Genomic DNA, 23,130 nt, shown 5'->3' on the forward strand with positions numbered 1-23,130 from the left:
CTTGAGTTGCTAGATCTGTTTGAGATCTATCTTATTTGGCACAGTGGTAGTGCCACACAACATGACGAGGGGGGTCCTCTGTGAATCATAGAATCCTACAGTGCAGAAAGAGGCCATTCAGCCCATCGAGTCTGCACCAACCACAATCCCACCCAGGGCCTATCCACATATCCCTACATATTTACCCACTAACCCCTCTAACCTATGCATCCCGGGATACTAAGGGGCAATTTAGAATGGCCAATCAACCTAGCCCGCACATCTTTGGACTGTGGGAAGAAACCGGAGCACCCGGAGGAAACCCACGCAGAAATGGGGAGAATGTGCAAACTCCACACAGACAGCGACCCGAACCGGGATTCAAACCTAGGTCCCTGGAGCTGTGAAGCAGCAGTGCTAACCACTGTGCGACTGTGCCGCCCAGAAGACGGAACTATGTCTCCACAACAACTGTGCCGTGGTCACTCCTACCGATACTGTCCTGGACGGTTGCACCTGTGGCAGGCAGGTTGGTATAAATGAGGTTAGGTATGTTTTTCCAGTGCGGTATGGTTCCCAAGCCACCTGCCTCAGCCCTTGTCCAGCTTCAATGCGGTGCTGAGGCATTGTGGCATGGTTGGATTGGAGGTGGGATCATTCAGATGAGATGTTAAAACAAGGCCTTGTCTTCCTTTTGATGGATGTGATAGATCCCAGGGTACATTTTGAAGAAGAGTCTGGAGTCTTCTGTCCTTGTCGACCTTTAACTTTCAGATTTAGTGATTATGAAGCTGCTTTTCCTACTCTCTCCGAGATAAACAAACTCTGTAGCACTGTCAGCAAGATGTTCCTTCACTTAATAAAAAGCCGGGTGCTGGAGGAGAAGCAGACAATGATTGTTTTTGATAATTTATTGAGTAACTCAAGCATATGCACTGCTTTGCAACAGAAGAAATGGAGTCATGGCTGAAAACAAAAAGGAATTGTGCATTTTTTTAGTGGGTGAGTTCCAGTTCCAATCTTAAAGACCTGCAAAAGCAGTGAAGGAGTTAATAATAAATATTATCTCTCCTGACCGTGCTTTGGTTTCCTGTTGTTCAGAGTTAGCTGTAATGATGATGGACAGTAAAATTCATAAATGAGAATTGTTGATTTAAACAAGGAATTTATCAGATGCATCATAGTGGAAGTGTCATATAAATTGTGAAGTTGTCTAAATTAAATGAGTATTTGCTGTTGTCACCACTAATAGGTGGCACTTTTCCCTTCCCATCTCTTCCAAGATCTTGGTCACGCCGGCCTTCATCTGTGTGATTAATTGGCTTTCTGATTGTTTCAGTATCTCCAGTCTTAGGACTTTCATTTTCCGCTCTGTCTTTTGGTGATTGAGTAAACACACAAATCAGCTTTCTATTAAGGTCACTGACTGACACCGGATTAGTGGCAGCTCAATATACTCTTTATGAAGAAAGATTATTACAAACATCTCCTGTCAGATGATATTTTAATAAGTTAATGCGCAGACTGCAGTGAAGACTTTTTCTTTTACCCATCCGTCTCTCTCCCTCTCTCTTGCTCCCCTCCCACGAAGGGGAGAGCCAAGATCACAAGGTATGGCACAGACAAGCGAGCCTTTTAGAATGCGGCACCATTCTATTCAACCTTCCCGCTGTGGAAAACTGGATTTTAGCATTACTGTGTTAGGATTTAGCAGAAATCCAATTTGCCAGAAATTAAATTCCGTCTGAACTGTGGAGAAGCAACATGGAGTAAACCTGCTTCAGTCCTAATCACATTGAGCAATTTTTTTTTTGGACTAGTCCAGCTGTGGAGAAGTAGTTTAATAGATTTTTGCAATTTCCTTTCTCTCTCTTCCCCCCCAACCTGCCCCCATTTTTCCCTTTTGCACCTAGAATTGATTACAATGTTATGGAGTGATAGCCCAGGCTGTCTAAGAGGAATTAACATTCTATTCAGCTTTGCACTTGTACCTTTTATGCACAAAGGTGTTGGTGTCACCACAGCAGTTCCTGTTAAGGCAGATCTTAACATTTAGAATTCCACTGGTTTCAATCCAGAATCTTGTTGTTTATACTCCTGAACAGTGCTCTGAAATATTACCACTACATTTTGAGAGACTAGACACACGATAACATCTAGATATATATTGGTCAAATTAGGTCCAATTAGTTTTAAATATAAATCACCGATTGGTTTTTAAGCGTAAGTTATAAATAAAATGCTTATTATACCTCTGCTTGTAATTCTAGTCTTTGAGGGAATCGTGCAAGAGGTGTGTCCTAATGTGACTGCTGTTTATCAAGAGTTCATGCTATTGCTGTTTTAATGAGCAACTATTGGCATTTTATTCTAGACTCGTGTTTCTCAGGCTGTGCCCCAAGGAGGAGCTCAATTGTCACCGACTCCCTCCACACTTACTTGCTCGAGTTGAATCTGAACTTGTGACACCCTGATATGCTGTTCAACGCAGAGCCACGGTTCTAATTCCAAAACATATCGGCTGCCAGTGAAGGTTTTATCCACATTTTCATTGCCCTGATTTAATTCCTTCGGTGCCCTTTCCGCCGGTCTCCCCAGCTTTCCCCGTGTCACAGCATGTCCAAAACTCGGCCTCCCATATCCTGCTCTGTACAAAGTCCCTTTTGTTCACTCACTGATCTACACTTGCTACCAGTTCTCCAGTGCACTGAACTTAAAATCACTTTCCTCATCATAGAATCCCTACAGTGCAGAAGGAGGCCATTTGGCCCATCGAGTCTACACCCACCACAATCCCACCCAGGCCCTATTCCCGCAACCCCACATATTTACCCTGCTAATCCCCTGACGCTAGGGTTAATTTAGCATGACCAATCCACCTAACCTGTACATCTTTGGACTGTGGGAGGAAACCGGAGCACTCGAAGGGTGCTACAACCCTTTTATAACTTCTCACATGAACTCTGCACCCTCCTGCAAATATCCATCCCCTCCTGTGCCCTGTGGTGCTTTGGCTTGAATATAGGACACCCCACTTTGCCCAATTATTGGTCGTTGACCCATTAAGCACTTGAGCATTATTCTCTGGCACTATTTTCTTGACCTCATTTGCACTTCAATATCTCTTTCTGCCTTCACAAGCCCACTTTTTAACAAAGCTTTTTATCGCATCTCCTATTCTCTGCCAGCATGCTTCATCTGTTAATTCCCTTTTTCACCCTTGTAAAGAACCTCAGGATTTTTGTTCTATCTTAACGATGCTGTACAAACTGCAGATTGTAAGGAACAGTGCTATAGTTGTAATGTTATTGGACTAGTATTCCAGAGGCTGGAGTTTATCATTCAAAGACATGCATTCCAATCCCACAACTGCAAATTCTGTTAAATAAATCTGTAATAAAAATCTAATATCAGTAATGGCGGTCCTGAAACTACCCAATTATCTGAAAAATCTTTGTGGTTCACTACTTTACTTTGGGAGAAGAAATCTGCTGTCAGCTGTAAATCTACTATCCTTGCCTCAGCCTGGCCTATCTGACCTCTGACCCATAGCAATGTGGTTGACTCTGAAATGGCCCAGTTGAGGGCATTTGGAGTTGGTCAGTAAATACTGGCCTTGCCAAAATTGCAAACATCCCGTGAGGTAACGAAAAAAAAATTGTTCATACTCCTCACTAAGCTGAAACCATCAAAACAACACTACGGATTTTTGTCATCTAGGGATGAAATTGTGACAGATGCACATCATTTCACTTGCGATGTTCTAACATCACCGGACCAGAGAAACTTTAGAAATGGACATTTTTGATAAATTATGTAAGGGGAGGCTTGCTGTCTTTTAAATTGAAGGGACCTCTCGACCCCTGGCTACTTGGTAATTCCACACACAAAGTAAGAAATAGTGTTCAGTTCCTTATCAGCAGCATTTGTAGGTAGTGAAACAGTACAGTTGTTGCAAAATCCATGTTTGTATGTGCAGGGAATGGGTAGGCCGGGGGGGGGGGGGGGAGTTGTGGAGGTTAGTCCTGGAAAAAGTTAAAGTTTATTTATTGTGTGTGGAGTTTGCACGTTCTCCCCGTGTCTGCGTGGGTTTCCTCCGGCTGCTCTGCTTTCTTCCCACATTCGCAAAGACATGCTGTTTAGGTGCACTGATCCGAACAGGCGCCGGAATGTGGCGACTCGGGGAATTTCACAGTAACTTCATTGTAGCGTTAATGTAAGCCTTACTTGTGACTAATAAATAAACTTTAACTTTAGTCACAAGTAGGCTTACATTAGCACTTCAATGAAATTACTGTGAAAATCCAAGTGGGGAGTTAGTATGCATTCAGCAAGGTGATCCATTACTTATGGTGCAAACTATTGCTACTGTACATGCGTTAAACACCAGACTTGACCTGCCATCTCTCGCCCTGGTGGGAAATCACAGTTTCCCACTCTTGTATCATGCTCGCCATGCTTGGGATTCCTGGTATTTCTCTGGCTGTAATAGCATTGCTACTAAGGATGTCAAAGGAAAAATGTGCAGATTTAAACGAGGAAAAGATCAATGTTGACTTTGTACTACACACTGTATTGGCTTGCCACACATTAGCATTTAAGGAATGGGCCATCTGGACAAGGTATTTGAAAGTTCCTGACCCCTGTACAACTGTACTGCAGCAAAAATCAACAACCTCAGAAGTTTTGATTTGGTGGAGGTGTTAAAATCATGACGAGTTTAGATGGAATGAATGAGGAGAATTTTTTTCTAATGGTTGAAGCATTAATAACCAGAGAGCACAGATTTAAAGTGACGGGTAAAGAATCCAGTGACGACATGAAGGAAAGCTTTTTTTTTTACTCCATACGTGATTAGGATTTGAACTGATAGGATGGTGAATACAAATTCAATAGCAGCCTTCGAAAGGGAATTGGATAAATTCTTGAAAAAGAGAAGATTGCAGGGATCTAGGGAAAAGGCTGGAGAGTGGAAGTAACTGGATTGCTCTTAAAAAGGAGAGCTCAGAAATGATTGTTGAATGGCCCCCATCGATGCTGCACTGTTGTACTATTCGTGAAGAGACAGTGACATTGAGGAAACTGGAATGAATAAACAAGCAAAAAGCAATAAAATCCATTCTTGCTCAACAAACAGCAAGTGTTCAAAGGTGCAGCATCAGTAAAAGAACTTGCAGCTGTAAGCTTCTATGAAGCATGTTTCTAATTTCACGCTTGTATCTGTTTCACTGGCTAAACCTTAGTTGATGATCTCCTCACATGACTTCAGTTTGGACCAACTCGTATTTTTTTTTGAACAATGCTCTTTCGCAGCTAAGTATTTTCTGGACGGCTGTTTGCTTGTGAAAAATGTGCCGTAGTGATGAGTATAGAGCCTGCCACTGTAAATAAGCTGCACCACGAACTTGAGCCTTTCCCATAGAGAAGAGATTTGTCCATAATGGATACAGGCTACACCTTCATCTCAAGTGGAATGTTTTGCTGTTTGGATCGCATTCTTTTTTTAATTGTGCATCATTATGATATTTCACACTGAGCCTCCCGTTGTGGCATCTCCCAAATAACCAAGTGAGTTCAGTTCAAAATCATGTTATATGTGACGATTGATGCATAACTGTTCTAAAACATTTACTTTAATATCCTGCAGTAGAACCCCTTTTGCTTGTTCTTAAGAGGAAAAAAAGTTTTTTTTAAAAATAAAATCGTAAAATCTGGGGAAAATATTTGGGATGGCATTTTTCTGTGTTGGGTTAATTGGCAGGCTGGAATGATCAATGTGGCAAGAGCTCCAAAGGTCAGTTTCACGCCAGTATACAATGACGGTAGGATCTTCTGCTCCTGCCCACCGTGCTGGGTCACCAGAGGCCAGCATGAAGCCAATTTGCAAACTAGAGGGCATAGGTTTAAGATGAGAGGGGAGAGATACAAAAGGGTCCAGAGGGGCAATTTTTTCACACACAGGGTGGTGAGTGTCTGGAACAAGCTGCCAGAGGTAGTAGTTGAGGCGGCTACAATTTTGTCTTTTAAAAAGTGTTAGACAGTTACATGGGTAAGATGGGTATAGAGGGAGATGGGCCAAATGCAGGCAATTGGGTCCAGGTTCAGGGTTTTAAAAAAGGGTGGCATGGACAAGTTGGACCGAAGGGCCTGTTTCCATGCTGTAACCTCTATGACTCTATGCATCCCACTAATTGGATGCAGGTGAAATCCCGATGACAATCGCCTCCCCCCAACCCCGTGCCGAATTGTCCGCAGTGCTAGCGGGAGTATTGAGAGGCAAGGGGATTGGTGTAGAGTTGTGTAGAGGCATGAGGGCAGCACTTATAAAGGTGTGAAGAGGCATTGGGGGTAATGTGGAGGTGTGAAGGATTTTATATGGAGGAGTTGGTGGAAACAATGGTGGATTCCTGCAGGGAGCAAACTGATGGTAACTATGGTTGGTGGGGATAGTGAGGATTAAAGAAGGCAATAGGAGCCAGTAGTGTGGGAGGATGAGCGTTTTTTTCTTCATTCATTCCATGGATGTGGGCATCGCAGGCTGGGCCAGCATTTATTGCTCATCACTAATTGTCCTTGAACTTAGGGCGTTTGAGAGTAAACCACATTGCTGTGGACCTGGAGTCAAATGTAGGCCAGACCGGGTAAGGATGGTAGATTCCCTTCCCTGGAGGATATTAGTGAACCAGATGGGTTTTTCCGACAATCGGTAATGGTTTCATGGTCATCATTAGACTGTGAAATCCAGATTTTTTTAAAAACCGAATTCACATTTCACCAACTGCCATCCTGGGATTCTAACCCAGAGCAATAGCCTGGATCTCTGAATTACAAGTCCAGTGACAATACCACTCCGCCATTGCCTCCCCTGATGTAATGATGTTGTGTGAAAGAACGCTGAGGACTGTGGGTGCGGGAAGTGACTCTGATTGGAGGAAGGATGAGGGCGGACATGTCTATAGTTAGATGGATGGGATTTTTGGGAAGGTAAGGGGATCTCTACATTAAAATGGACTGGGCAAAAGGTGGTGGGGGAGAGTTAAAGGGCAGGGCAGTTGAACATGATTCCAGGAGAGTCACTGGTTATGTGGGGGAGGGGAAAAGCTATTCGAGTACAGGTCGAATGTTACTACCACCATGGCTGGGCTGGTTGCAACTATGCAAAGCCTCCTGGTGACAGTCATCAGGGGTAATCGAGATGGGTCTCAACTGAAGCAGGCCCCCAGCAGTTTTCGCAAGGTTAGGGCCCTGGGACATATAAGAGTGTGAAGGGAAAAGGCTTAGCTTGTGAGGGAGAGTTCTTGCACATGGCTCACGTGGCTCATGGCAAATTGCATTGCCTTCCTGCAGATGCCTTGTGCTGGAGGACAGGGTAGTGGGATACGCAAAGACTTAGAACTCTCGTCAATACACAACATTAGACATGATTAAAGTGCAACGGAATAATATTTACAAAAGTTTGATATGTGCAACATTCACACCCGTGCAATCACTTGTGAATTCAGAACTTAATTTTTATCTCCCTACCACTTCTAAGTGCCCCCCTGACATTGGCAGCAAGGGTGGAAGATGCCTGCTAGCCAGATTGCCCTGCTTCCTTGGCTGACCTTGGCAGACATCCTCTAAAGAGCTAAGGCATGGAGGACCCTAGCTGTCCTGCTGGGGGGCAACTGTTCCCACTGTGGTAACAAAAGGCCTAAGTTGAAGGGATCATAGGCAAAATGGATTCAGAAGGGCCAGACAGCCACAACATTTGGAGTGGAGGTCCCAGGGATGTCCATCTGCCAGTCCTCCTCCGTTTGGGCACCCAAATCCCGTGCCTGATTTATTTTTGAATCATTGATCGCGAGGCTTCCACTGCCTTTGTGGGCAGCGAGTCTCCAATCATTCTCACTTGCTGCATAAAAAAATTTATCCTCCCATTCCCCACTGCACCTCTTGCCCAAAACCTATACCTGTGTCTCCTTGTCTTTGCACCATCAGGTAAGGAGAACGGTTACTCCTTGCTTATCTTAACAAACATGTCATCATTTTGTACACCTTCATCAAATCTCCCTTCAGTCCCCTTTGCTTGCAGTACAACACCAGCTCCTCCAACCTAACCTTGTATCTAAAATCTCCCACCACTGGACCCATTCTGGTAAATCTCCCCTAAAGTTAAAGTTTATTTATTAGTCACAAGTAAGGCTTACATTAACACTGCAATGAAGTTGCTGTGAAAATCCCCCAGTCGCCACAGTCTGGCACCTGTTCGGGTCAATGCACCTAACCAGCATGTCTTTCAGAATGTGGGAGGAAACCAGAGGAAACGTACGCAGACACAGGGAGAACGTGCAAACTCCACGCAGCCGGGAATCAAACCCGGGTCCCTGGCACTGGGAAGCAGCAGTGCTAACCACTGTGCCACCGTGGCACCCTTGAGGAACCCTACATTGCTTCCAAACTGGATGCAATAGTTTGGTTGTGGCCTAACCAGAGCTTTTCCATCATCCCAATTTCCTGTAATTAACCCCTGCCTTTCCCTTTCCCATGTGCCCAGATGAGTGGCTCCATTCTGCTGCTGTCATTCATTGCCCTTTGTTGATTGTTCCACACATGAGAGTGTCCGTTAAAGAAAATGAAGATTTGTAATTATATATTTTATCACTCCTAAATACCACAACACCATTCAGAGTCAACAAATAACTGTGAAGTACCAAATGATGTGTCACGTAGCGAATATGGCAGCCATTTTGCAAACAGCAAGATCCCACAGACCTCATTATGATGAATGAAGAGATCATTTTGTATTGGTTCGGGCAGCTCTTTACAGATAACTTGTTTAACGCTGATAAGACCCAACCTCTGGGGAAACGCAGATGCCGGAATTTTACCGCCTCTCCCGCCCGAGGCCAGCAGAGAATGCCGTTTTGCGAGCCTTGCCCGCCCCGATTCTAGGGCTGGGCGAGGCGCTAAAATTCCGGCCAGAGTGAAGCATTTCGGCATTTGTTTTTACCAGAGTTGTTTTTTCGTTCTAGTGTAAATCCTAAATGATGGTTTTTATCCTAGGCAAATATGCTTGCAAAGTTATACTGTTTAAACCAGACCAGTGGTAATAAAGCATGGCTTGCAAAAAAAAAACTCAACATGATGCGTTTATTTCTGGGATGATCGTTTGTGCTGAACTGTGCCCAGTGTGACGGCTTTGGAACACTGTCGCTTGCTCTTTTGTAGCAGATGAATTACGCAGGAGCACGCCTGCCTGAGGGACTCTGCGTCTAGTTTTGTATTTCCCCTTTCTATCACAATAAAAGCGGGTGGTAATAAATGTCTTCAAACATCAGGGCAGCGTGTGTAATGAGTAAATGATGGTGGAAGAGGGATACAAGGAACAAATGATGAATCCTATCTCTGCTGACAAATGACTTTTTGATAAGTTGGCTTGCAATCAAATTAGAAAAGCCTTTCTTTATATCGAAACCCCAACTGAGCGGTTGAACAGCAATCAAAACAGCAAATAAACTACTCAAACTATCATGCCTAAACAAAAATGAGCCTTCACGCTGAAACAATCAAAAATTGCTATTGATTCTTTCAGCTGTCCTGTTCATCTTTATTGATCCAGTAAAGAAAGATAAATCTGGTCCCAAATGAGATTACTGTACGTCGGTGCGTCAGGCAAAGGGGACCGATTTTGAGCCATTCATCACCACGCGCAATGACCCATGCAACCCAAGCCAGTTGTGCTCCCATCTAATCGCATTGCCATCGATTTGTATCTAATACAACAAACCAGGTGTCTCAAAATCATTTGCATCATCTTCCTGCTGTGTTGTTGTTGTTGTGGGAGGGAGTGGGAACAGACAGGCACTTCAATGTAATTTTAATTTTCTTATTGTTTTTCTCTCCCCCCCCCCCCCCCCCCCCCTGCAGAGTGCCCAATTCTACAAACTGACCACCGAACAATACCAAAAGGCTGTTAGTGAAGTGGAGTCCAAGTTCAAGTAAGATCTAAATATTGCAGTTCTTTATTTTTAAGTGTCCCTTTTTTTTTCGAAAGAGGAGAAATTTAATGATGCCTTTAAATGTTATCTGTGCACTTCAGTTCATCCAGCAGTCATCAGGACAGTTGCATCATTTCTCATTATATTGATCATTTTCATCGGAAATGAAGCAGTTCAGTTAGCAGCATGGGAGTGTGCGCTGCTGCTGAAATTCGCTGCTCCTGCTGTACAACTATGGCGAGGTAATGAGGTAGAACTTGCCCAGCACCCTGTCGCTTAATTTTCTTTTCCGAATATGATTCGGGACCAAAAAAAAAACAATCCCCAGAATTCTGAAGTTAAAGCTGCAAATGCTGCAGCCGCATATCAAATCGGCCAGCGTCTGAAACGGAATGATTCTAATAGAACCCTTCTTCACCGCGAGAGCAAAGTCCTGGTGAATGGTCCCACCCAGGATATTAAATTGTCTGTTTTCCTTTTCTGTCCTCTAACAATGTTCTGAGTTAAAGCCAAAAGTAATGATTCGATTAAAACTGACTAATGTGTATGTTCCCTCTGAGAGGTAAAATTCCATTGATAGTTTATGCATTGTCTGTCCTGTGATGGCTTTTCTGTACAATTTAAATCCTTTGTATGTTGTAGAATAATGTGGAGTTTTCATAAAATCTTCATAGAATCCCTACAGTGCAGAAAGAGCCTGCACTGACAACAATCCCACTCAGGTCTCATCCCTGTAACCCCACACATTTACCCTGCTAATCCCCCTGGCACTAAGGGGCAATTCAGCATGGCCAATCAACCTAACCCGCACATCTTTCGGACTGTGGGAGGAAACCGGAGCACCCGGAGGAAACCTGCGCAGACACTGGGAGAACGTGCAAACTCCACACAGGCAGTGACCCGAGGCCGGAATTGAACCCGGATCCCTGGCGTTGTGAGGCAGCAGTGCTAACCACTGTGCCACCGTGCTGCCCTCGTATTGATCTAGCCTCTGCTTAAACGCGTCGCATAGTTGGAAGGATGAAACAACTACCGAACACCCCTTTGTTTCTAATACATGGGGCATGTCTGTGGGTGCAGTCAGTTTGAGTTGGGAATGGTACGGGCCCCCAGTGGTTCTAACGATGCCCTGACCTGAGAGCAAAACTGGAGGCGTTTCTGAACGTCAGCATGGTCTGAAAAGTAAGCTCTTGATTTGCAAAGTACCTGGCACTGAGTTTTTGTGAAAATGTTAAATATATTATTTATATACATCCAGGTGAAGAATCGAGGCCTGTAGTGCAGGACTCATGCAAGATTGAAAAAGATAGGCGAGAAGATGAGTTAAATCAAGTAGCAGTTTGAGTTTTAAAAGCTTGTGGATTTGGAAGAGGAAGGGGAGGCTGAAGAAGGTGCGGAGCGGAGCGCCACATCTTTGAGGTCCCAAGAAAGAGTGAGTTAGAAAAAGTGCAATAGATCTTGATTTTTAACACAATGAGCATATAGGAGGAAAAAGAACTTTGTAGGCTGGTGTGTTGCAGCTTAGAAGAAGCCAGAGAAGAAAGAAAATTTTCCAAAGAACACAATTGGTAACTATGTTCTCACGCACCATGAATACAGTGCTACTGTCTTTTTCCTCCACTGAAATAAGTAACTTTGTGCAATACTTTTTATGTTGATACCATATTTGTATTTTAAAAAGGCTGTATCATGTATCTTGAGAATTGGACTTGATCATTACATCAAATCCTCTCAGTGTGGTTTTGCTTAATGTAAATCATAGCTAGCAAGAATGTGTGCATATTAATCTCATAGACAGTCAGACCTCCAGAAACCAAGTGGGTCATTCTTGTGCAATAAAAATACTTCCATTATGTAAAGGGTCAATTAGCAGGCTGGATCAACTGTCTGAACCTGACTCTGTAATGTAAATCCATCTTATTTAGTACCATTCAGGCCTCTGCTTTATGAGATATGTACAGATGTAACTCCTCGAATAATGAAAGCACCATTAGGAATTTTGAGAATTGTTATTTATCAGTATTTCCTCAGATTTTCCTGAAGCAATCATAGAATCCCTACAGCGGAGGAGAAGACCCTTTGGTCCATCAAGTCTGCACCGACTCTCCACCCTATCCCCGTGGCCCTGTGCATTTACCATGGGCAGTCCACCTCACCGGCACATCTTGGGACAATAAGGGGCAATTTGCCATGGCCAATCCACTTAACCTGCACATCTGTGGACTGTGGGAGGAAACCGGAGCACCCGGAGGAAACTCACGCAGACATGGGGAGAATGTGCAAACTCCCCACACACCTGGAATTGAACCAGGGTCCCTGGCACTGTGAGGCAGCAGACCGTGCTGCCCTAGTAATCTTCATAGCAACAGCCATGTGTGAAGAACAATCTTTGCCCATTGTAGCAGTAGATGGATGATAGCTCTGCAAAATAAACAGTGAGGGGGGAGTGGTGGCATCATGGTATTGTTGCTGGACTATTGATCCCAGAGACCCTGGGCGATGCTGTGGGGACCTGGGTTCAAACCCCACCACTGCAGATGGTCAAATTTGAATTCAATAAAAATTAAATAGAATTAAAAGTCCAATGACGACCGTGAAACCATTGTCGATCGTTGTAAAAAAAACCATCTGGTTCACTGATGTCCTTTAAAGAAGGAAATCTTCCATCCTTACCTGTGACATGTAACTCCACATGTGACTCCAGATCCACAGCAATGTGGTTGACTCTTAACTGCCCTCTCGAGTCCAACTGGGGATGGGCAATAAAATGTTGGCCCAGCCAGTGACGCCTAGCTCCCATGATCGAATAATTTAAAAAAGGAATGTATGGATTGAATGTTATATTAAACAAGGCAGCTATTTAGAATGAACCCCAATGTCTTTTGATTCTTTTTCAAATGTTATTGTAAATTTGTACTTTGTGTATTTTATACATTGCCGTCTTGTATTGAATACATTGGGCTATGCATTGTTAGATACAGTTTTCTGTTAATGCTAAAGCCCTACTTTTATTGCAGAAACTGCAGAGTTGGGTTACTTGCAGAGGGAAAGGGAGAGTCAGACTTGGGCGCAAGAATCTTAAACATATGCATTGCTTGAGATAGGTACTGATTCCTAATGTCAAAGAACCAGTGGAACAGGAAAGGATTTTCAGAGAGTCCACACTGCTCTCTGCACAAACACTGCATGGCCTGCTCAGAGACCAGCGTTTTCTGTTTCAGAGCATCCAGCAGTTTCTTATACTATTTTGTCATTATTTTTATAAGAGCCACAAAACCTTTTCATGGGCGGCACAGTGGTTAGCACTGCTGCCTCTCAGCGCCAAAGACCCGTGTTCGATTCCCGGCTTGGATCATTGTCTGTGTGGAGTTTGCACATTCTCCCCGTGTCTGTGTGGGTTTCCTCCAGGTGCTCCGGTTTCTTCCCACAGTCCAAAAGATGTGCTGGTTCGGTGGATTGGCCATGCTAAATTGCCCCTTACTGTCAGGGGGGACTAGCTAGGGTAAATGCATGGGGTTATGGGGATAGGGTTGTGTGGGTTTGTGGTCGGTGCAGACTCGATGGGACGAATGTCCTCCTTCTGCACTGTAGGATTCTATGACACTGTATGCTCTTTACAGGTTGTCTTTTTTAGATACGGCCATTACAAACCCCAAAATCAGAGATTGATTTGGAAGGTAGATGGCGTGGGTTAGGGAGTTGATTTTGAAGGAGTTTCATAGGCAGCTCTTGATATCAGGAAATTTCCCAGAAGCATTGGCCTGAAAACCAGGTGTATCTCCCAAATACATGAACAAGTAGCAGTTTATCCAGGATATGTGAATGTTTATATATGTTCGGATGACCGCACAAATATGTTTTGATCTGCTGCTTGCTTGTGCATTTGGCAGATTACGCTGAAGAATAAATTTTTTTTTTTCATTTTATCTTACTCGATTCCAGCACCACGGAGGTATCGAGATCCCACGCTTCCTGATGTTCCCAGTCTTTAATTATTTTCTTTTGTTTCGTCTTCTCTTTTGAAATCGTTCCTAAGAACAAAAAGGAAACGTGTTGATTAATTTCTTAATTTCCAGGAGTTTTTTGTCATTAGAGAGCAGCATTACCTCTTTGTAAAACTGGCACATCTATCTACCCATGCAAAAAGCTTTGTGCCCATAGTATAGCAATCACACTTATTCGCTTAGCATCCCTTGCTAACTCGGTGGTACTATCACTCAGGTGCACAAATCAATTAGCGCTGCTGCCTCACAACACCAGGGACCCGGGTTCGATTCCGGGCTTGGGTCACTGTCTGTGCGGAGTCTGCATGTCCTCATTGTGTCTGCGTGGGTTTCCTCCGGGTGCTCCGGTTTCCTCCCACAGTCCGAAAGACGTGCTAGTTAGGTGTATTGGCCATGTTAAATTCTCCCGAACAGGCGCTGGAGTGTGGCGACTAGGGGATTTTCACAGTAACTTCATTACAGTGTTAATGTAAGTCTACTTGTGACTAATAAATAAACTTACTTTATTAAACTCAGTACCAGTAGCTGAAATTGGAATACATTTAACCACCGGAATACATCTAACTTCTTTAATGCGAACAACTTATCTAAGTTCCAATAGCTGCACTCATTTAAAAATAGAAGTTACAAGTAAAATTTTAATTCACTTAATATTGAGTTAAGTCAAATCCGAGAGCCAGACTATGAGCAAACCCAGTCACGGGCATCGACCACTGCAGCCTATTTAATTCTGTTATATAAATAATGTTCTCTTTAAAAAAAATGTCAAGACATCGGCTAAGTATTTGAGTTATGAGTGCACTTTTTCCCTAATGTTCTAATTTTTAAAATATTTAAATATTGTAAAGAATGACAGAAAAACATTTTGAAAGGTGTTGGATTAGTACGTTGCCTTCAATTTCCTATTTGCTGTTTAATTATGATCATCCCATTCCTTTTCTTAAAAAAAATCAAGCGGTAAGAAAATGATTGTGCACGCAGAGGGAGGTCAAATATCTGGCTGAATGCTGGTGTTCCTTTGAACTAGGGTTCTGCATGCTAAAACCACCGTACCTATGAAGTCAAATGGCTGAAAAGCATTAGTTTGGCATTAAAATCGGACTTTCTTTTCTTCCATTTTGTAACAATTCTGCTTCATACAATGAAAGTTGAAGAAATTATCTGAAGGATTGGGCTTTCAAATGGTTATTAGGGCAGGTTTAGGGATCAGGGGCTTTCTGCAAAACATCTCGCCTTCAGTGCATTCGATGTAGAGAGCAAGCAGCGTGGGTTTCTCAGTTTTAGATTTGGAATTTCTCGTGTGTGATGGTATTCTGCGCATGTCAGATTCGCAACAAAGTGAAAATAAATGACTCCAGCTTGCAAACACTGCTTACACCAATATTTTAATAAGTCAAAATGAATTGAAGCAGTCGGAATAAAAGGATGATAATTTTTCTGTAGGCTTTCAATTCTTTTGTAAAAGGATCTTGATGAGTCCATCTGAAAAGTAAAGTGCATTTGACGACCATTTAATAGGGTCCTTTATTAAAATTTGATGCGTGTGTAGGATTCTGGGCTGTTTAAAAATGAGCTGAAATCAATAGAAATACAGGATAGGATTTTTAAAATGACCCCATGCACTAGTGCAGCGAAAATCCCCAGCTTTCAGCAGGAAGCTTAATGAAGAAGAAAGCCCATCAAATCTATGAGTAGATGCTGGATTCCGGCATTCGAATCCTGAGAGAGCTGTTACTGCACACAGGCCATCGTGATTTCATTTCCTGCGCTTTATTGCTCTATTTTATGGAGGAATAAAATAGTCAAGTGCAATGTGTTTCATATGCTGTGAATGATTGAGTGCTAAGGTGTATTACAATTAGCAGCATTGCCCAAAGTGCAGCAGCATTAAGCAGTAGATAAAGAATAACGGATACCTGGGATTCATCGTGAGCCAATGAATTACGTCACACACTGCAAAAAGTATGTGGAGTTCCCCATGATGAGCACCTGTCCTGTGATGTTGCGTTACAGGCTTGAAAACACTTCCTGGTATCCATGCATACTTTACTGATTTGTCGCAAGGGTGGCAGGGTGACACAGTGGTTCGCACTGCTGCCTCACCGTGTCAGGGACCCGGGTTCGATTCCCGACTTGGGTCACTGTCTGTGTGGAGTTTGCACGTTCTCCCCGTGTCTGCGATGGATTTCCTCCGGGTGCTCCGGTTTCCTCCCACAGACTGAAAGACGTGCTGGTTAGGTGCATTGACCCAAACAGGTGCCGGAATGTAATGACTAGGGGAATTTCACAGTAACTTCATTGCAGTGTTAATGTGAGCCTTACTTGTGACTAATAAATAAACCTTAATTTTAATTATATTTTTGTTTTCATCCAAGTTTCACACTTTTTAAAATTTGCTTCAGCTTTTAGGAACACTAACCTTGGTGGTGGCAGATTCAATCGAGGTATTTCAGAAGGGAATTAAACTGTTAAGTTTATTTATTAGTGTCACAAGTAGGCTTACATTAACACTGCAATGAAGTTACTGTGAAAATATCTTAATCGCCAGACTCCACCACCTGTTCGGGTACACTGAGGGAGAATTTAGCATGGCCAATGTACCCAACCAGCACGTCTTTCGGACTGTGGGAGGAAACCGGAGCACCCAGAGGAAACCCACGCAGACACGGGGAAAATGTGCAGGCTTCACATAGACAGTGACCCAAGCCGGGAATCGAACCCAGTCCCTGACGATGTGAGCTTTTTGCTCACTGTGCCACCATGCTGCCCATGCCGTTATCTGAAAAGGAAGAATGCAGGGTAGAAATCATAGAAACCCTACAGTGCAGAAAGAGGCCATTCGGCCCATCAAGTCTGCACCGACCACAATCCCACCCAGGCCCTATCCCCATATCCCTACATATTTACCCGCTAATCCCTCTAACCTACGCATCCCAGGACACTAAGGGCAATTTTAGCATGGCCAATTAACCTAACCCGCACATCTTTGGACTGTGGGAGGAAACCGGAGGACCCGGAGGAAACCCATGCAGACACGAGGAGAATGTGCAAACTCCACACAGACAGTGACCCAAGCCGGGAATCGAACCCAGGTCCCTGGAGCTGTGAAGCAGCAGTGCTAACCACTGTGCTACCGTGCCGTCCCCACGGCCCCCAAGGGTAGTGGGGAGAAAGCAGGGGAATGACACTCGGTGAATTGCTTGCTCGGAGAGCCAGTGCAGACGCAGTGGACTGAATGGCCTCCTTCTACATTAACAATTCTGAGAGGCACAGCATGAAAATGACACTGCAGTAAAAAAACAAGGTATGAATTGATTTGGTTAACTGTTGAATTCTCTGCTGTGGTAGCTTGCAAGTTTTTTGCACATTTAAGTCAAGATGTTTAAGGTTTAAAATATAAATATTCTGTTGGCAAATTGTGGGACAAGCGCTTATTGCTCAACTCCTTTCGCGAAGCTACTGGCAACACCACAGTAAGCCCAAGTAAGCTGCTATTCCTCATCTGTGAGTTTAGACACTGAATGTCAACAGGTTATTCAACCATGCAGCAGCACTGTAGCTGAGCTTGTCCTGTCTTCGGCCAACCTTGCCTTCCAGCCATTGCTGTGGGATGCAGTGATCAGAGGCGGAAATCCTATCCAATTATATCATCCTGCTAAGGTGTTTATCAGCACAATCTGCATGGCTCAACTCGCCAAATGAGCAAGTCCCAAATAGGTTGTTTTTGAGAAGAATGACTGTGATACACGCGTTCCACATTATTGTCATTAGATTTTTTCGAACAATGTATTATACTTGTCTGTCTTTAAAAGGAGTGAATTTCTTTTACTCCTACTACGTTTGCGTCTTGCTTTTCTTCTCTTCGCTGCTGGCGCATGACCTCTTGCAACCATGGGGGCAAGGGAGGCCGTTTGCTTTCATGCTTTTGACAGTGATGTTGTTAGAAAGCACCAGAAGGCTGTGCTACAAACCTCCCTGTTCCTGAACCTCTGGTTAGCATTTCCTGAGATTGATAATTCAGCGTAAGGAGAGGTGAGTGAGACATTCCACCATGTGTGACTGCTCCACTGTCTATTTCATACATTGTTCATTCTTTAAAGGGTTAATTGCTTCCGGACAAACTAACAGGTCCTGCTTTTTCTCTCTGAACATTAACATTATTAAAATATTATTTTGACATCTTATAGTTGCAATGCACAAATTAAATTCCCCATAGTTAGATTAAGAGCAGAAACATTCGATTGGAATAGTCGCATTTCCTAAATGGCTCGAAAAGTTTGCACAGAATGCTTGATAAAACATGATAGTACAGAAGAAAGACTGGTCTGGGTGCCGGTTACAGCTTTAAGTGATTGATTATATTCAAGGTTCTTGACCTCTTTTTCTTGTGTAATTGGTGAAATGGCTGCTACAGGAAAGCAAGGCTGATTTAGAGCTTTTGTCACACCCTAGACCCTAGCAACATACTGATAATTGCATTTCAGACAGAACCTGCTTAATGCAATTAAGCTACTGATGCCTTTTTTAAAAGTTCCCACCGCCCATCAAATTAGATGCAGCAACAAGCTTTGTTTAATTACAGCTTCCATCAGGGGACTAATATGATTTGTGAGGGATGTCTGTTGTGTTCAAATAAGGAAGTAATTTAGTCAGAGATTTTCTTTAACCTTTCCCTCAGACTTTTTGTGGGTATGTACTCTTCCAATAACTATGCCTTAGTAGCTACTTAACCAATAAATTAACAGATTTGTATTTATGAACAGACTGTAATTCTAAATACCAAAAATAAAAACATCACTCCATGTTTTCAGTGGTTGAGAAACAATTTCCCTATATGATGGGGTGGAGCACGCAACTTCACAGCTGTGTCTGGTCCTGTAAATACATGATGTGGAGATGCCGGCGTTGGACTGGGGTAAACACAGTAAGAAGTTTAACAACACCAGGTTAAAGTCCAACAGGTTTATTTGGTAGCAAAAGCCACACAAGCTTTCGGAGCTCTAAGCCCCTTCTGTAAATTTCTAACCCCCTCCTGTAAATACAAGCACAGTTTCCAGCAGGAACCATTGGCCAATGATAAAGAATGAGGGAGTACCTGTGATTTTTTAAAACTATAGCCCAGGAATATTGAAGCCACTCATTGCATCCTCGTTGCTATCAGAGTACAGAATGAAACTGAAACGATCCGGATCTTTTTGAGTTTTTTTTAATATTAACTTGTTGAACACTGGGCGGCACGGTAGCACAATGGTTAGCACTGCTGCTTCACAGCTCCAGGGACCTGGGTTCGATTCCCGGCTTGGGTCACTGTCTGTGTGGAGTTTGCACATTCTCCTCGTGTCTGCGTGGGTTTCCTCCGGGTGCTCCGGTTTCCTCCCACAGTCCAAAGATGTGCGGGTTAGGTTGATTGGCCATGCTAAAAATTGCCCTTAGTGTCCTGAGATGTGTAGGTTAGAGGGATTAGTGGGTAAATATGTATGGATATGGGGGTAGGGCCTGGGTGGGATTGTGGTCGGTGCAGACTCGATGGGCCGAATGGCCTCTTTCTGTACTGTAGGGTTTCTATGATTTCTATGACAATGGGCAGGATTTGTTTTGCCGCGTTCGCCCCAAAACTGGAAAATCAACAGATCTTTCCATGGTCTGCCCACAGCCCACTATGATTCCCATGGCACGCAGGACGGGAAAATCCTCCACAATGGAACTGATAGTTCTGTACACTTACAAAATAGGAATTGGAGACAAACCTACAAAATCTCTGCATGGCTCTTAATGCATGGTAGCTTCTTATCTTGGAGAGAGATGTTCTTGTACACTTGAGCATTCCAGTCTGTATAACCCTTTTCTGTGTGGCAAGAACAGCATGGTAAAATGTCGATTGGCACTACCAACTTCATTCCTGACATGTTTGTCCTTGAAGTTTAAATAGCCCCTGCCTCACAGTAGAGCTGTTATGGACGCATTCCCATCCGCATTTCACGGAGCACCAAATTCTCCATTCTCGATGGCAGCAGGGCGAACACAAGCGAGATCGGAGAATCCGCCCTATTGTTTGAAAATAAATACTTAACTCCAAATTAACTGAAGTAAAATGGGTACAGAAAGTACTCGATCATTAAATGCTGGGTTCATTTTTGTGAAAATTGTCACTCAGCTGTAAAAACAAAACCAGAAAGTACAGCATCTGTCAACCAGCCGCTACAGAGGGAGAAACAAAAATTAACAACACCGCAATATTGCGTGGAATTTACAACACGGGAAAGGAATATGCCATTCAGCTCAATGGATCAATGTGTGGATTTTGATCAATCCACACGAGCTTCCTCCCACTCCAGGTCATTTAACCAAATCCTTTTCCATTCCAAATTGTCTTTATCCAGCATCCCTTCAAATGCATCCTTGCTATTCGTCTCGGTGACTCCTGTTTGCAAGTTCCACATTCTAAACACTCCAGGTCAAGAAATCTCTCCAGAGTTCCTTCTTGGACCATGGACTTTAGTTTTCTCTTTTCAGACACTGATGAGTCTGATGTATATTGCCAACATTTTCTGTTCCAACTTCATCTTGTAGCATTTTTGGTTTTTTTTTTTGATTAGAGGTACAACAGTAAATTGTATATTCCACACGAGAATATAGAACTGATAACAGTGGTGATAATAGTAAAGTATGAATACTAAAAATGAGATATAGGAAGAACAGGTGTTGTAAATTCACAGCATCTGAAAAATACAAGGCAGGTTAATATTTTCCCCACCGATTCAGTTAAAAACATTGCTTTTTTTGGGTGCGTGTTTCGCACACATTTTCTAAATCATTAGATTCTGTACACCTTCAGACAATGCATTATAAAGTTGGTGATACCCTTCGTCATACATGCCTGCTTTCAAAATCAGCAACGTGTACTTACTTAGCACTTTTAACGTAATAAAATGCCCCAAGCTGCTTCACAAAAATGTTAACACAAAATTTGGCATCAATTCACATAAGTAAACATTAGATCAGAAGGCCAAAAGCTTGGCCAAAGTGGTAGATCTTGAGGGAAGACATATTGAGAGCTTGAGAGGCTTGGAAGAAGAATTTCTGAACTTTTGGTCTTGGCAACTGAAGGCGCAGTTGTCACTGGCGGAGTCGCTAAAATCAGTGTTGCTCAAGAAGTCAAAGGCCATGGAGAGATGAAAACTTTTAAATTGAGGCATTGCTTCAACTGGAAACCAGTGTAAGTCGGCAAGCACAGTAATGATGAGCGAGTGCAGGACATGGCCTCAATTAGGACAGAACAGCAGGGTGTTGAATGACTTCAAAATTACAGAAGGTAGAATGTGGGAGGTTGGCTAGGATGAGGATATTAATAGCAGATTAGCTATTGTCACACGTACTAGTATACAGTGAAAATTATTGTTTCTTGTGTGCTATACAGACAAAGCATACCGTTCATAGAGAAAGAAATGAAAGAGTACAGAATGTAGTGTTACAGTCATAGCTAGGGTGTAAAGAAAGATAAACTTAATGCAAGGTAAGTCCATTCAAAAGTCTGATGACAGCCAGGAAGAAGCTGTTTTTGAGTAGGTTGGTATGTATCCTCAGACTTTTGTATCTTTTTCCTGGTGGAAGAGACTATGTCCGGGGTCCTTGATTATGCTGGCTGCTTTTCCGAGGCAGCGACAAGTGTAGACAGTGTCAATGGATGGGAGGCTGGTTTGAGTGATGGACTGGGCTTCATTCATGACCCTTTGTAGTTTATTGTGGTCTCGGACAGAGCAGGAGCCATACCAAGCTATGATACAACCGGAAAGAACATCCCAAATTTCCTTAGTCTCCTGCGAAAGTAGAGGCTTTGATGGCTTTCTTAACTATAGTGTCGGCATGGAGGAACCAGGACAGGTTGTTGGTGACCTGGACACCTAAAAACTTGAAGCTCTTGAACTAGCTGAGGCCAGGGCAGAATTAGATGACACACAGATGGAAATAGGTGGTCTGAGAGATGCCTTGGCTATGTGGTCAGATGCTCATCTTGGGGGTTAAGTACACGTAGGTTGTGAAAACTGTAGTTCGGCCTCAGATAGTTGCAGGGAGAGAGATGGAATTGGTGGCTAGGGAACAGAATTTGTGACAGGAACTAAAGACCGTGGCTTCAGTTCTCTCGATGTTTGGTTGGAGGAAATTTCTGTTTGCCCAGTTTTCCAGCAGTCTGGAATTTCGAGGCAGTGCAGAAGTCAAGAGAGATAGTGGCGAAATAGAACTGGATGTCATCAGCAAACATTTCCTGGATGATTCTACCAAGAGACAGCGCGTTAATGAGAAATCAGAGGTGACAAAGATAGATCTTGGGAGGGACACGAGAGTTGCAGGAGAAGATGCCATTGCAGGGTAATGCCTTCAAGTTAAGTTAATAGAAAATTGCAACCATCAGGGAAAACTATAATTTGTAAGGTTAAGTTCATTATTTTGCATCGACTGTGCATGTTACCGAGCATTTTATCCATGGTACTGAGGCAAGAATTAGAGAACCGAGATAGATAGATGGGGTCACCATACAGATCAGCCACAATCTAATAGAATGCTAGGATAGGTTTGTGGAGCTCAAGGGCCTATTAACTGCAAATAAAATCAGCTTGGCAAATAATTATACATATGTTCAAAACGACCACTGCTACTGGTGCAACAAATATGTTTCTGGGGGGAAAAAAGGTCAATTCTGGGTATTTATGATTTCGGGCCCTTTTTTCGAACAAGTGAACTCGGATTTATCTGAGACTGTTAATTTATCAATTAAGATTGTGGCCTTAATTGAAATAAGCTACACTTTGAGAGCAGCAGAATGCATTGTGCTTAACATTCCTGGCTTTACAATGAATCCCATCACCTGGCTTGCAGTAAGCAGTGTCACAGGAGGTTTCCTTGTGAATTATATATGATCTGTTTTATGGAGGGGATATGTGCCAAGTATAAAGGAGCTGGCAAGTGTTGTATACGGTGTGTAGCAAGTTTCAGTTACACTCGGGATATAGCTGAACTGCTGATTGGTGATGCTCCGATTGCAAGATTTCAATTGGTGAATTAACAGATCTCCTTTGCCATTGCTATCAAGGAGCAGTGGCAATAGGTGCCATAGCACTGAGTGTGCATGTGTGGAAAGTTGTTGAAGAGTGTCATCCAGTTGGATAGGT

The 23,130-nt window shown here is 43.2% G+C and overlaps 1 protein-coding gene across 1 annotated transcript in view; it reads left to right on the forward strand.

Moving 5' to 3' along the window:
* Window positions 1-23,130, forward strand: part of chchd3a (coiled-coil-helix-coiled-coil-helix domain containing 3a) — a 301,499-nt gene that overhangs the window by 251,732 nt on the left and 26,637 nt on the right. The window contains exon 6 of the mRNA XM_078235821.1: window positions 9,889-9,959. Coding sequence (XP_078091947.1) covers window positions 9,889-9,959 — 71 coding nt within the window. The remainder of the gene's footprint in view (window positions 1-9,888; window positions 9,960-23,130) is intronic.

This window comes from Mustelus asterias, chromosome 19, assembly GCF_964213995.1.
Source record: "Mustelus asterias chromosome 19, sMusAst1.hap1.1, whole genome shotgun sequence".
Classification (NCBI taxonomy): domain Eukaryota; kingdom Metazoa; phylum Chordata; class Chondrichthyes; order Carcharhiniformes; family Triakidae; genus Mustelus; species Mustelus asterias.